Source organism: Zea mays, chromosome 3 (genome assembly GCF_902167145.1).
Source record: "Zea mays cultivar B73 chromosome 3, Zm-B73-REFERENCE-NAM-5.0, whole genome shotgun sequence".
In the NCBI taxonomy this organism is placed as follows: Eukaryota; Viridiplantae; Streptophyta; class Magnoliopsida; order Poales; family Poaceae; genus Zea; species Zea mays.
This window is the reverse complement of record NC_050098.1, coordinates 51,081,604-51,096,930: the sequence shown is the minus strand read 5'-3', so window position 1 is coordinate 51,096,930 and position 15,327 is coordinate 51,081,604. Positions and strand designations below refer to the sequence as shown.

General features: G+C 46.0%; 3 protein-coding genes across 3 annotated transcripts; 1 reads left to right on the top strand and 2 right to left on the bottom strand.

Annotated features, from left to right (window-relative positions):
* Positions 1-6,819: 6,819 nt before the first annotated feature.
* LOC100216578 (uncharacterized) lies at positions 6,820-8,496 on the top strand. The gene is given in 2 exon segments (NM_001142995.1): positions 6,820-7,047; positions 7,175-8,496. Coding segments are annotated over 2 exon segments (1,083 nt in total). The 5' UTR covers positions 6,820-7,013; the 3' UTR covers positions 8,224-8,496.
* A 777-nt stretch (positions 8,497-9,273) lies between these two features.
* LOC100037796 (protein kinase-like) lies at positions 9,274-14,249 on the bottom strand. Its single transcript, NM_001112497.2, has 13 exons — positions 13,538-14,249; positions 13,346-13,408; positions 11,584-11,655; positions 11,378-11,485; positions 11,157-11,237; positions 11,012-11,065; positions 10,800-10,925; positions 10,514-10,717; positions 10,310-10,411; positions 10,092-10,208; positions 9,842-9,904; positions 9,671-9,745; positions 9,274-9,571 (listed from the first exon to the last, which is right to left on the bottom strand). Exons 1-13 carry the CDS (start codon positions 13,730-13,732, stop codon positions 9,449-9,451), a joined length of 1,383 nt encoding a protein of 460 aa, NP_001105967.2. The 5' UTR covers positions 13,733-14,249; the 3' UTR covers positions 9,274-9,448.
* On the bottom strand, positions 11,700-13,339 carry LOC111591128 (uncharacterized). Its single transcript, XM_023301969.1, has one exon. It carries the CDS (start codon positions 12,540-12,542, stop codon positions 11,769-11,771), a length of 774 nt encoding a protein of 257 aa, XP_023157737.1. The 5' UTR covers positions 12,543-13,339; the 3' UTR covers positions 11,700-11,768.
* Positions 14,250-15,327: the final 1,078 nt, after the last annotated feature.

Below are 15,327 nucleotides of genomic sequence, written 5' to 3'. Positions count from 1 at the left end.
TTTTTCGCCGAAGGCTCAAAAACGGTATGTATGTAAAGTTTCATGCATCGTAAAGAATTGGGTTACAAGCAGCTCATATATTACATTCAAAATTATAAAAATACTACACACTTTGTTCAGCAAATATTACATTCCAAATGTTTTTACAATAGCAGCTATTCTTCTTTTAAAACTACTTCTGCAGCTTCGTTTAACAGTTGAGAAATAGCTTTATCCAAAATAGCTTCGGCCATTTTAGTGATTTCTTCCTCTCTCTTTGCTTCTGGGTCGGCCGTTGGCTCGAAGGGCTCCGGGGGAGGAGATAGCTCAGCTGTGAATACAAAACATAAGTAAGTTCGAAGTCACAAAAATAAAACACAAAGTCAAAAGCAATTAAGCAATACCTATCCGCATTTCAAGTTCCGCAGCTTTCTCAGCTGCCTTCGTCGCTTCTTTTGCATCATGAGAATCTTTTTCACTCTTTTTTATTATCTCATGCGACATCTCTCGGCCGCCATTTTCCCAGATGTCAGTGAAGAATTTCCCGCCAACTAAGCTTGCTTCGGTCGAGGGGTCTTTTGTATCTTCAATAGATAAGGTAGCTTCGGTTTGGGCCAAAGCTTTCACGTGGTCACAGCCTAGTTTCTCCAAAATAGCCACGATTCCCCTGGCACCTGAGAAGGCGCAGACATCCCCGCGACCACTCAAAATTTCTTCAAAGGCTTCAACTTCGTTGCTGATCCAATCAACTGGGCCTTCAGGATCGCCCCTTACGAAGTTGTCCTCGCTAGAGAATGCGCCAACGTTGGCGAAGCTAGATTTTATTTTTTGCACACATTCTATGGATTTTTCGTAGCATTTCTCTTTTGAAGACCAAAGTTCTACAACTGTCTTCTCCCATTAATTTTTCCAATAGTTACTGGCGTCTCGGTCAGCTTCGACAATTGTACACTTTAACTTCGCTTCAGCTAACTGTTTCTGAAGGTTTTCAATTTCGCACTTCTGGGCTTCAGCTTGGGCTTTGGAAGTAGCTTCGTCTTCTTTTATTTTATTTAGCAATGAGTCTAATATTTATCTTTCTCAAGACCTTCGTTCCTTAGCTTGATTACTTCAGAACGAAGGTTGTTTAAGGCCATGGTACATCCCTCGTCTTCAGCGCTTTTTTGTGCCCTGAGGGCGTTGCTAAGAATAAGGCCCTGGAAAAGGAATGCGGTATTAAGTATAAGCAAATGGAAAAAATTTGCTTTTCAGTAAAATTCATTTTCTCACCTTTAAGCTATTGTATGCTAAGATGTCGGCTAATTCATCTTTTGATAGCACCGAGAGCTCGTCCCCTAGTGTCGGGAATCCGAAGCTTTTGCTCATCTCCCGGCAGACAGAAATCTCCTTGCTGTCTGGGAGACAATACAAGAAGTCTTCTTCTCCGCTGCCGTTGAAAATCAATGCCCCTTCGGATATTTCAATTTTTGGGCATAGAACTGAGCTTCTCGCTTTTCTTTTTCAGTCAACTTTTTCCCCGAAGCATGTCGTAAAATATAATTGAGAGCTTCGGAAAATGCTTCGGGGGTGGCAGTGGCAGTTTCTTCAGCCAAAATTTGTTCTACCGCTTCTGTTTCTTTTTCTCTGGTTTCCAAGGATTTCTCCTTGGCGGGCTCTGAAGGCCCAGCTTCAGTCTCAGCCTGGTGCTTTGTAGCTTCAGCTTCAGAGGTTGTTGTCTCAATTTGCGCTTTTGGAACTTTGGCAATTTTCTTCGGAGTAGAGCTTGAAGACTTTATTGTCTCCAGTACATCTAGAACATTAACCATGCTTTTTCTTTTGGGGGTCATTGCTGGACCTTTTTGGGTTTTTGGCACTTCAACTTCTGCCGAAGGACTTAAATTTTCTGATGTTTTTGTCCCTTCAGCTCTCGGCTCTCCAATTTTTTCAGCCTTCGGCGTTGCAGCCAACTCTTCATTCTTCTGTGTAAGAGCAGGTCCTTTGGCTTCAGTAGCCGTAGAGGTCTCACCACCAAATTCGGGCACTGAGGCCGGTTCGATGAAGCGCGGTCGGTGAGTAAGGACCTTCACCCTTTTCCTCTTTGGCGTGGCCTCACTTAGAGCAACTGAAGCATCACCTTTTCTAGAAGTTGCGCTTTTTCTCTTTTGCCCTTTCAGCGGGTAGTGGTAATCAGGGTACATAAACCCAATAGCATCGAAAACTCTATTCAACCTCTTCTTCTTCCGGCCTCCGAAGGTCACAGATAGCGCGTTATCTTCTGCCTTTGAATATGGTCCAAGCAGTTCGTCGCTTGTAGCTTCGATGCACTTCAGCCAATCATCATCTGGCTCAATAAACTTACCCTCGTATCTGAAGGTGTATTTCAACCTAACCAGTCCACCTTCGTCAGACTTGCTGATAGTTTCCTTTGGCATTTCCCATTGCTCTACAAGCAGCCACACTCTGAAGGCTATGTGCTCCTGGACTAAATCCCTCGTCCCGATGAAAGAACAGACTATGCCGAAGGCCTTTTGGCATTCTTCGGCTGCTTCATCAATTTCCACCTTTGGTTTCCGAAGGCCGAAGCGCTGCCAGACAGGACGCATGATAATATCTTTAATGTCTTCTCGTGCCTTTAAATTGTTTTCACGTAAAACCATTCCTGCATCCAGTCCCTAGGCCATCTTTTCCGAAAGGTTGGCACGGGGCAGCTCGAGCCAGAGCGAGCGACGAAGTTATAGCAGCCAAAATTGTTATGATATTGCTCTTTGCCCCAGGGTTTCGTCTCATATAACAGTTCATGCATACTGCAGAAACTTTTTGCATTTGGCTACAAGCCCTGGCTCCTCACGGCCCAGACGAAGATTCCCATCCTTATGATTGCTTCGGGAGTAATTTGATGAAGGTATACCTGATAGATCTTTAAAACCTCAACCACAAATTTGCTTAAGGGGAACCGAAGCCCAGCTTTAAAAAAGCTTCGGAAGATCACAACTTCATTCTCTTCGGGAGTAGGCACAGTCCTCTCTCCGTCATCTGCCCTCACAGTAGACATGTCTCGAAAATATCTTCCCCTCATGTTATCGAGATGACTCTGTTTAATACTTGATTTTCCGAAGACTGTGTGACTTGGTCGCCACGGTCGATCTTCGGAGTCTTCACCTCCACTCTCCACATCATAACTGTCATTATCACCAGTATCTTCAGATAAACCTTCTAAAATCTCCCTTGTAATCTTCTCCGTATTCGTCTTTGCTATTGACTCAAGAAAGCCAAGATTCTTCTCCTCAGAAAGGCTCAGCTTCGTTTCAGCAACAGCTTTTTTATCTTCAGACATCTTTGGAAATGCTAAAAAACTGCTCTCAAAGCCGAAGCTTGAAAAACCTAAAAAGCCAAACAAGTGTTGGTGCGCAAAAGAGCTAAAAGTTGAGTAAGCAAGAACAGATGGCAAGAAAGCGTGTCAGATGTGCTCGCGGTGTGCTCTTATTTATACGCCCAGTGCATTGCAAGTGGGAGGGCCATGCTTGTCATTGACTGATGCTATTCTAGCAAATGGAAGGTGTTTTTTCGGACCTTCGGCTTAAGGCCTTCGTCCATATCGCAATCTGAATTTATCATTCTAACAAATTAATATTGCGAGGGGCTACTGTTGGGGGCCTTCGGCTTCCGAAGGTCCTCAAAAATATGATTTAACAATGTTTCTGGAGTATGATACATGAACAGGTACCTTCAGACTTAGGACAAAACTACAGTGTGAAGAAGCACAAAGAATACGAAGGATGGCGCAGAGCCGAAGCTATGCGCAGGGGAGCTTCGGCGTGATAACAGAAAAGGGAACCGACTTAAAAGGGAAAAGGCTATTTAGACCCCGATGGACTATTATAGAGTTATTAGCAAATGTAAAGGGCATGGGTGTAATTTTACATGGGCTGCGTCCCGTGCCTATAAATAGATGAACAGTGCTCCCGTACTGTTCACGCTGATAGGGCATTCACTTTTGCGTCACGCTTGTACTTTTACCTTCTTTCAAGTCGAAGGTACCTTTGTAATTTGTTATTATTTCTATTTTTCCCTAATAATTAAATAGAAATGTGTTGGTGGTAATAAATGACTGTTGGTATTGTCTTTTATATCCCATATGTTTCTTTCCTTGTTTATATGTTGCTTTGACGAAGGTACGTCCTTCATAACCTTCGCCCGAAAATCATTATCTCTCAAAGGGATATAATGCTTCGAAGGACGAAGGACTTTAACGTTTAAAATTCTCTGTGTTGCCTTGTTCTTGACTCATAGCATTTGAGAATAAGTCCCCAACAGGTGGCTTGAGAGGAGGCCCTTGCCCCTCTATTTATAGGCTAGGTGGGGGGATTAGGGGGAGGAGGCGAGGATTAGTGGGATGATGCGAGGATTAGTGGGAGATAAGCCTTTTATAAGTGTAATTAGCTCGTAGAGCTCACCGTATGACACCAGAGGCGTACGTATACGTATGAGCATGAGGAAAATTATGGAGAAAATATTTGTGGGGACTTTAAAAATGATTCTAAAGGTATTTCTCAGGAGGAAAATATTTGGAGAATTATCGGTGGAATATTTGGGCAGTATTTCTGGAAAGAATCAGAGGGGATCACTGGGGAAGTATTTGAAGGATATTCTGAAGAGGATATAGACTACTATATTTTATTTGTTGATATCAACTCGCAAACAAACATTTTGAAACAAAATTTAAAATTTATTTTGAATTTAGAGCGAGTTTGAGAAAATTTCAAGATTTGAATTTTTGGGGTGCTACAGCGGGACAGGGGGGTCTCGGCGTCGGGGCGGGGCTATGGCGTGGATGCGGGCGATGAGGCGCGGACGACGAGGCACGGCGCGGCGGTAGTTACCCGGTGAGCTCGACGTGGCAGGGGAGGGAGGAGAGGGAGATCTTGAGCGAGGGGTGGGGAGAGAGAGGCCCAATATGCTATTTTATAGGGGAAGAGGTAGGGATGGCAATTTAATCCGTGGATTTGGATATCCGTCGGATATCCGATCCGACGGATAAGGATATGGATATGTTTTTTGACCCGCGGGTAAGACCCGTATCCGATCCGAGATAAAGTGGGCATGGATTTGGATATTAAATCTTACCCGCGGGTAATCCGTTGGATATCCGAAATTAATCATTAGTCCATTATTGCCAGGATGAACATTATTCTACTATCATTGACTAAAAAATTCAAACAAAGCTACTATAGTGCTAGCTCAAGTGCTCAACACTACACTCGGATCAGATCAATATTGATTTTCATGTATTTGTTTTCATGTTGAGACATGTAGACATGTATTTTTGTCATGTTGAGGATGTTGCTTGTTGAAGGACATGTATATTTGTTTATATTTTTATTAAATTTTAAGTTGTGTATGATGTTGAATTGGGAAGAAATTTGATTAATTATGCTATTTAATTGCTGAAAATGGTTCTTTATCATATCCGATGGATATCCAATGGATATCCGAAACCCGATGGGTATGGATATGGATATGAATTTCTACCCGTGGATATAGTCACGGGCGGATATTATCTATGACCGTGGATATGTCTGCGGGCGGATATTTCCAATATCCGATCCGAATCCGACCCATTGCCATCCCTAGGAAGAGGGGAATGGGAGAGGGCGTCGGGGAGGGAAAACGGTCGGCCATCACCACGCCATTGATGGCCATCAATGGTGGTCTCCATTATGGGGAGGAAATGGGGAGAGAGAAGGAGGAGGTGGCGGCGGTTTCGAGTGCAGGAATAGTCGAGGGGACACGAGCTGGTTCGGCCAGGGGCACGGGGTCGGCGTCCGGGCGGGTGCGACGGCGCATCCAGGGCAGCGACGCGGCCAGAGCACGCGGGCGCGCGCCTGGGCGGCGGCGGCGCGAGGAAGGTGGGGTCGCGGCGAGTGGGCCCCACCTGCAAGAGAGATAGAGGGAGGAGATGGGGGAGGTGGCGGCCGGTTTGGGCCTAATGGGCCAAATTGGCCAACACGTCTAGGGTTTCAAAATCTCTTTTTTTCTTTTCCACTAAAAATATAAATAAATATATTTTTAAATATCTCTAAAAATCATAATAATTATCCAAAATTATTTATGACTAAAATATTTATTTTTTTGACCAATATTTCTATATTAATTAATTGGATTTTCAATATAAAAGAAATTCTACGAAACAACCATAAATCAATTATGAGCAAACAAAAATTATTATAAAGGCAAATAAAATCAAGCACTTGAAGAAAAATTCTTTACTATTATTGCTACTAATATTCTAAATATATTATTTTTAGTTGATGGTTTTGAGGTGTTACATCATTATAATGGGGCCTCCTCTAAAAATCATGAAGAATTTTAGGAGTTCGAGCATGTTTTGCTCGTCTTTGAAAATAAAGGGTTATTTCTTGAAGTCTTTGTTGTAATTGTGTTAGTCTAAGTGACCTTATAATCTATTGTTAGTTATTATTCTAGTAGAAATAAAATATTGATCATAGTGAAGAATAGCATAGATATTTACTGAACTTTGGTTTCAATTGCATATGTCAAGGAATAAAACCATAATATTGTTGAAAATGTAAAATTAAATAATGATAATAATGATAATAAAAATAATGACATTGATAACGATGAAAACAACAACAAATTTGTTGATGATGATGAGATAGAATACAAACTTTAGTTGGAATTTTCTTACAACCTTTTTCCTTCAAACCCTAGCCGCCGCTATCCTCCTTCCACCCACCCACGCCCCCACATCCTCACCCTACCCACGCCGCCGCCATCCAGAGGCTATAATACAATCAATCCTAGCACCCTACCATAAACACTCTACTTTCCCCACTTAGTTATCGTTCTTTTAGCTTTCACATTTATCGACTCTTGTTGCATAGTCATAAAGAAATCCTCCATATGTTTAAGATCTGATATGGAAAATATAGTAGACTTCTAACTTTGATGTGCCTCATACCGTCGCGTGGTCGCCATTGCCTTGTAAGTAGATTTCCATGGCCAACAAGTTGTAGTCCTCTATTTAGGAAATTCTAATGGCTCAAGTGAAAGGGAAAAATATTCTTACAGGTAATCTCTATCTATGGAAATTTTGCATTTGTTTGAGTTGAGATTTTGCAGATCTGTGAAATATTGAGGTCCAACCCTTTCTCGGGAAACCCTAATCACCTACACCTCCCTTCTTTTTCTGGCTCAGGGCCACCGATGTATCCCGCGCCCAGGTCGTCTCCATTCGGGGAGCTCCACGGCTGCGAAGGTGACGGCTGCGCTTCCGACCAGGATACCTGGCCTCTACACCATGTGCTACGGAGTGGAGTGCACTGCCGCCTCTGTTGCTCCTGTATCCTCCTCTCCCACCGCTCGTTGTACTGCTGTCGCTGCTTCCTCCTCGTCACCTCACCATCGTGCAACTACGACAATGGCGACACGCTCATGGCCCCTCCAGCACCAACCGTCACCTGTCAGGTTTGCCACGACGCCGTCGCACACCTCCCATGCCTCTACCCCCCACCCACCGATGGTGTCTTCGTCTGCCCTCCCTGCACCGCGGCCCAGAACGGAAGGCCCTTCACCTACGCGCCGCCCTGCAGGCAGCCACTCGACGAGCGCAACGCCAGGGTTCTCGTCCTAGGGGCGTGGATAGCGCTAGCGCTGCTGCAGCGACACGCGACAGCAGCGCGCGAAGCCGCGGAACGGCTGGCCATGGAGGCGCGGGACGCTCGGGCGAGGGCGCATGACGCTCTTATCGTGGCCTTCGACCTCGATGCGGAGGAAGATCTTTCGTGTGTCGTGCCACAACCCACCGAGAATGACCTAGCAGCTTCTGAAGAAGAAGAAGAAGAAGAAGAAGAAGATAGTGAGGCAGAGACGGATGAGGGGGAGGTGATGCTGGTGCGGCGCAACGTGATGCCGCCGTTAGTCACGCCAACAATCGACACGGGGGGCAGTGTTGTGCCGTTGGCTTCCGCCGAGGCCAAGCACATGCCTCCGCTGTCACAACCAAAGCTGCTTTTTGACCTTAATGAGAATGCGGCTGAGAATGAGATAGATGATGCCCAGGCTGAGCCCATGCGACATCAGGCGCTTAACTCCTTCAACGTGAAGGAGGTGGCGATGGCTGCTGGCGCGGAAGCTACCAGGGCCAGCCCGTCGACGCCACAGACGTTGCAGTTGTTTCCGATCACATACCAAGATATAGTACCTCGGACGCTGCAACTCTTCAATGATGATGACGAGGAGATGTAGGACTGTTTATGATTGAGCTTGATGTTGTCAAACTGATGAAGGATGCAGTTGTGACTTGTGAGGTGTTTTTTGTTCCATACTTTATCTGAACTTCCTAAACTTATTGGTCAGTGATTTCAGTGGGGGTGGAGGGCATTTATGCTACTTGTGTGCCCCAAAAATGTATTCCATACATAGCTGTTGAATTGTTAGTTTCTGTGGCATGTATCATCTCTTACATTACAGCTCGGTTTGCACTTTGTGCATGCCAATGCATGATACCATTTGCAGTTCCATGCATGATGTATTGTTTCTTACAGCTTGGTTTGCACTTTGTGCATGCCTATATATGATGCTATTTGCAGTGAACAATGTAATGGATTCAGAGTGTTTGAAACTTGAGGTCTATTTGATTGGACTGTGGCTGTGAAAAAGTTACTATAAATTATGAGCAGCGTAAAAAACTGTTATGTACTATGAGCTGTATAAAAACAAAATCTGTTTGGTGGAAGTCGCATCCAAAAGCATGTCTAGAAGCTGCGAGCCAGAAATTGGGTTTTTAAAAAACAGCTGCTAGTGGATTGAGCCATTTGGTATAGTTTTTGACAAAAGCTAAACCAAACACAATTTTAATGCAGCACGCTACATAACTCCAAGTCTACCATGAGCTCATCTCAATATCCCCCATCAGTTGCGGTGTGCTTATACAATGTCCAGGTTTGCTCTTTGTTTATACTGGCAATATGGCGAAAGGCTTAGGTGGCCTCAGTAGGTAATTTTAAGCTGGGGTTAATTAATGTCGACCTGTATGTATGAGAAGGCCGATCTTCTCTTCTCTTGATACAATGCCCCCTTCAAACCAAGATTTGATCTTGCAAATAATCCCTCTGTCTCTAAATAAAATTTGTTTTCGCTTTTAAGTAAATTTATACCATACTTGATGTATGTGTTCTATATATATGTGTCTATTATCATCATGTAGTTGAATATAGATATAAAAACTCTAAAATAAATACTATTTTAGGACGGATGGAGCAGTTAGTTATGGATCAGAACGAGAATCCGAGGATTAGAAGATGCAACATATCATATATATATATTATTTATATTCAACCCGGTGGCTAATTTGCACCGCCGCCGCCGCTGGCTTTGTACACTATATTCATGATCCTAATCTAGAATTGCATCAGGAACGAGCATGTTCCTCATCCCCTGTTCCCAAAACAACACAGGGAAAGCAATATGATCAGAACCCAGATAGAGGGAACGCTTCGCCATCGACGCTCGAGAGGTCGTCACTCGATGATTCAGTCCTCGCGATCTGGTCTGTCTTGCAGGCACCTAGCTCATCGGAGAGCCTTTCGCACAGCTGCTTCAACAGAGTTGAAATTTTAGATGACTGCGTATAGATAGATCTGCATGGGATTTATCTGGCAAAAAGAACGTAGCATTCGGTGCGCATTGTTACCTGTCTATACAACGTAGAGTCTCCGTGGGATTTCCTAAGCTCTACGACATATAATGATGGACCGAGCTCAAACACCTGGAAAAAGATCAAGAATTGTACTGTTAAGGGACGCGTGTGTATTCTTTTCTGCATTGGTTTTGAATAAAAGCAAGGTGTCCTGTGTCATTTTACCTCGGTGCACACCAACAATGATGACGGGTTCCTGGAACACTTGCTATTCTTCAAGACCTTGAGCTGTAAAACACAGCATGACTTCAAGTTCAGTTCAGCTACCCCATCAATTTATATAGGAGTATATATATATATATATATATATATATATATATATATATATATATATATATATATATATATATATATATATATATATATATATATATATATATATGCAATGGTGATTACAATACATGCTTATCTCTACCTTGCCTGCCCCCCTATGGACTTTGAATCCCATCTCCATGACAACGCTCTCGATCTTGTCAAATAGATCCTTGGGTGGGTGCGTCGAAGTGAACCGAATCTTTCTTTGCGCTGCATCCTGCAATGGATCCAGGAACCATAGAATAGAAGTGAGGTGACTTTTCATGCATGTCTCGCTTTTTATGAACATTCAATGAACTGTACAAACAAAACACAAACCTCTTCCTCGAAGAAACCAGAAAGGTCAAGGGAAGAGGCCATCCCGATCAACTGAAAAGCGTTGATAGGAGAACACTTCTCTTGCGCCGGCTCATCGATTGGCTTCAGGAAGAAGAAACCAAAACAGTCAGCTTTAATTAATACAAGAAACCAAAAGAATCGAGTAGTTCCTCCCATTCTCTCTCCTCTCACAGCTTTACACACCTTTATCGAGGGAGCTGGACTAGGAAGGACGTCTTCGTCATCATCGTGCGGAACAGCAGGCACGTAGTCCTTCTTGAACCACTCGTGCTCCCTGATCCCCGCGACGTTGATCCTCTTCATCGGATTCGGTTGGAGGATCCTCTTGAGAAGGTCCTGCGCGGCAGGCGAAAGCCACTTGGGGATCTGACAGTCTCCCTTGAAAATCTGTAACACCCACAGAGCAATCTCAGAGCTTGTGTAGATTTGCTAAAATTCCAGAGCTTGCTTTGTACTGATATATGCCAACCTTCTGATAAAGAACGACGAGGTTCCTGTCGTCGAAGGGAAGGCAGCCAACAAGCATCACGTAGAGGATCACCCCACACGACCAGAGATCTGACAAGGAGCCGTCATAGCCTCTGTTTTGCAGAACCTGGCATGAATTTAGCACAGAATCAGCACAGCCGAGAGGAGAGAAACTGATGAAATGAAACTGCTTGCTGCCGGTTCTTTAAATACCTCAGGAGCTATGTAGTTGGGGCTGCCACATGTTGTGTGCAGAAGTCCGTCACTCTGAAAGGTGTGAAGCGCATGTCGTTTGGTAAATTATGCATACATACAGAGGAATCATCGCATACAGAGCAACCAAACCATGCCATCGTACCCCGAGATGTTGAGGTAGAGCGCTGAGGCCGAAGTCAGAGATCTTGATGGTGCCCTTCCGATCAACAAGGACATTCTCTGGCTGTAACAGACAGAAGAATAAAAGAAGCAAACTGCTGTCACGGACAGAAGAATCAAGCAAAGCCCTAGTTGAGTTTGAGTTCCACGCTGACAAGTATATATGAATGCAAGAGAAGCAACTGAACTGACGGTGAAGGCTACCTTGAGGTCTCGGTGGTAGACACCTCTGTCATGGCAATAGCTGACGCCGTCGATTAGCTGCTGGAAGAGCCTCCTGCCCTCGTGTTCGGACAGTTTCCCCTTGATAGCCTTTTGTGTGTAAAACAGCGCGTTAGAAAACAGGAGCGTTAGAAAGATGAATTTTTACGTGCAAACAAACAGCGCGTTTTGACGACGTGTGGGCTTACGATCTTGTCGAAGAGCTCGCCGCCGTTGACAAACTCAAGCACCATGTAGATCTTCGTTTTACTGGCAGCAACCTGCAGAGAAAAAGGTTGGTCTCAATATCAGTCACCCACACCTCTTTTTTTTTTTTTTTTTTTGCTTCCAGTTGCAAACAAACACGATTCCTATTTACTGTTATTTTCAGCAACTAGGGCCTGAATGAGATACGGGTACAACAGTAATCTTTCCCTGCATCCTTTTTCTTTCCCCGGCCCTCGTCACAATTATTACCCTGCATGCTCAAGGCTTCTTTGGTGGTGGTGGTGGTACTAGGCGTACTCGATGCCAAAGGCTTCTTTAGGTAGGTGCACCAAATCATCAAAAAAAAAAAAAACCCAAACTGCTCGGCGGGTCTCGTCTCTGTGCTCCGGCCTCCGGAACGGCGATTGCTGCTGCTCAGCTTGGGAGCACAGAGACCACCGGTCACACCAAGGCGCACAGAGTTGGTGGCCGCGGCCAGCGGCCCGGGGGGGAGGATAGAGGAGCAGCCAAGGGGGCCCCGCGGAACACGTGTGCGGGGCCCGTGCGACAAGTGTTGCGTCGCGGGCAGGCCCACGCGGTGTGGGGTGACTTGGTGCACCCAGCTCACGACGATGCATGCATAATACTCCAGCAGTACCTGCCTGGCCAGATGTACCGGGACCGTGTGAGGCCGACGTGGCGGGGCCACCAGGAAGCCGGCCACATGGCTCGACGGGTAGCCCAAGAGGCATGCGTACCGCGCGCGGTGGGCCCGCCCCCTTCGTGTGCCGTGTTGCTCTACTGTGCCGAAACGGGAACCGTCCCGGCCGGTGGTCGGTTTCATTTGTACAAGTGGAGACGAGACGGTCACGGACCTGACGCTCCGGATGGGATCGCTTTCGTATCCGGCACACTGCGACTGTGTGAAACTGTGGCCTGAGATGTCTCGCTTGGAATGCATGTGGTTTTCGTCACAGAATCAAAGGACATGACTTTTTTTTCCTTGTTATTATTACTACAAGCAATTTCACAAAAAACCTGGCGAAAAATCGTATCGTTTTCTCGCGATTTTTTTTCCTGAGCGTAATTCCAGGAGCCCGTGAGCCTTCTTCCTTCCTTTTTTTTTCCCCCTTTGGCTTTGGAACCCCGAGAGGCGAAGAGCCCGTGAACTATAGACTCTCGAGTCTCGACAGGCCTCTCTCTCTACTTGCAGGTGCATGTGGCGTGGCGAGGCGAAACCGCTTTATGCCCAGGACAGGGGCTCATATTCCGGTAGCGGCCGGAGTAAAAACTCCGGCGGAGATGCCGTGCGGCGTGGATCGAAGGACCGGACGTCAGCCAAAGCTCCCGCCGGTGTTTTCCGCGTGAACAGCGTTGAGAAGCAAGCGACGAGAGCTAGCAGAGAGAAAAGAGATCCTTTGTTTTGTGTTTGTGTGTGTGTGTGACGAAAGAGTCTCATCCCGGCCGCGCAAGCAAAAACCGCTAATCCTTTGGTTCCAAGTAAAAGCCAGATGGTCCGTTACTTGCAGGACAGTACAACTGGACAGCTAGCCTAATAATCCCTTACGGAGCACAGCAAGTTCATTTTCTAGCGTCATGGAATGGAAGTATACGGGATCGGATCCTATCTTACCAGTCCAGCAGACAAGGGGAATTGGTCCAGCTGGAGCTGGAAGGAGCGAGGAGGAGAAGGATCCAATCCAAGAAGAAATGAAGGAACGATACGAAAGGGGAGGTTTGAAGCAAGTTCGGTGTGCCACGCACCTCGTGCAAGCGGACGACATTCGGGTGCTTGAGCAGCTTGAGCGTCCCGATCTCCCTCCTGATCTGCAAACAGCGCCAGCGCAAAGCGAAATGGACGAAGAAGCCGCCGTCAGCATGCTCGGCGGACCGGACCGGACTGGAATCTGAAACGGCTAGCGCGCGGCGGCGAAACACGTGTGTGGCATGCCCAACCTGGTCGTCGATGCGGAGGGAGAGGATCTTGCTGCGGTCGAGGATCTTGATGGCGAAGTGGCCGCCGCTGGCGATGTGGCGCGCGTACTTCACCTTGCCGAAGTTGCCCTCGCCGAGGGTCCGCCCGATCTCATACCTCCCCAGCAGCGACGCCCGCGTGCACTCCGCGTCCGCCCGCCGCTCGCCGTTCACCATTCACAAACGCGCGGCCGAGAGGGCTCGCTCGTGTGTGACCGGACACGGCCCCGCCTTGCTCCGTCGATCCCTCTTTCTCTCTGTCTGTCTGTCTTCGCAGCTCTGGAATGGATGAGGCAGCAAGGGAGGGAGGTGGAAGGAGAGGGTGGAAGGGGGCGGGGTACTTATAGCTCCTGCCTGCTCTTCTTCTAGCCTCATCACAGTCGTCTACTCGTCTACCCTTCTCCTCTTCCCTTGTCTCTTGTGTGGCAGGCAGCCCTGCCCTTTCGCTTGCTTGCTTGCTTGCGCTCCGTCGCCTCAGCCTCAGATTCCGTGAGATGTAACCCGGATGGGCAACTGGTAAACGCACACGCAAAAGCCTCTGCTCTGTCCACGATTATATTACTATTAAACAAAACAAATGGGACAAATCCACGCGGCCTTGCTGCTGCTACGTCCACCAGGCCTCCGCGTAGCAGCCAGGTCAATGAACGCTCCCCTCAGTTTGATCCTCTTAGCTAGCTCTATGTTCATTGCTGATAACGCGAATCAAATTCACCAGTTCCGCTAGGCAGTCAGAGAGAAATAGCGAGATTGCTTGGCCGAGTGGCTATAAACTCTTGACACAGATATACATACTAGTCGGTTGCCCGTACTGTCCGTAAACTATCCACCAAACAGATCTTAAATTTTTTTATTGATTGTCTTCACTCTTCGCATAATATTTTTTTTATTTGACTAACTGATATTGTTGTTTACTCCATGTCTCCATCTAATATGTCTCGGTACAACACGGCTAATGAAGAGAGCGATTAGAAAAGAGTTCACAACGACTGACTGAACGAACAGAAAATATAGAATGGCATAATTTCACCATATATAGACCAAATAAGATGAAATTTGTGAGCTCAAGTTTCTAAGTCACATGAACTCAAACTTATAAAAAAGATAGATTAAAATATTGAGTGGTTGCTAAAGTCGGGCATCAATAAAAATTGGATGCGCTCTATACAAATTATGGTACTTCGTAGCAATTAGTAACGTTTAAAACAAACAAATAACCTTCCCTTTTATTGTTAGTGTGACAAATCATTGCTGCTCCAACCAATTCAGCAACCTCAAACACCATGGAGTCTATTGTGTCAATATGGTCTTAGAAACGACCTAATGCATGCAAGAGCCAAGAACACAAGGGAGGAGCACCATGTGTAGTGCTCGCATGGATCTCCAAATCCTGACACATATTTTGCAGGATCCATGAGTGTCACACCCGGTTCTAGAAGGCAAACCGAATGCGAACCATGTACGTGCCAGGATCAGTTATTCACGTACACAGCAGTTACATAACATGGACATCATCACACAGTGCTCAAAATAGTATTAAAAGGGGAAAATAGTTGATTACATCATACGTCTGAGACGTCCATATAGTCCTTACAATAAATCAAAGTGCGGAAAAGAAACGTAGATAAACGCGGCCTTCACAGGCAGCCGACTGGGGGTTGCCGCTAACCCACACCTAGAACTCGTCGTAGTCTTGGAACTCCTGGAAGTCTCCTTCCACAGCTTCATCTTCGCCTGAGCAGTGGTTGCAATGCTGACAACCTGGGGATGGG

Excerpts from the sequence above, each read along its gene's own strand:
- LOC100037796 (NM_001112497.2), bottom strand. The coding sequence starts at position 13,732 with ATGGTGAACGGCGAGCGGCGGGCGGACGCGGAGTGCACGCGGGCGTCG. Across the intron at positions 11,486-11,583 it reads GCGAGCTCTTCGACAAGATC|GCTATCAAGGGGAAACTGTC; the intron begins GTAAGCCCACAC and ends TACACACAAAAG. Across the intron at positions 10,412-10,513 it reads GTCCAGCTCCCTCGATAAAG|CCAATCGATGAGCCGGCGCA; the intron begins GTGTGTAAAGCT and ends TTCTTCCTGAAG.
- LOC111591128 (XM_023301969.1), bottom strand. The coding sequence starts at position 12,542 with ATGCATTCCAAGCGAGACATCTCAGGCCACAGTTTCACACAGTCGCAG.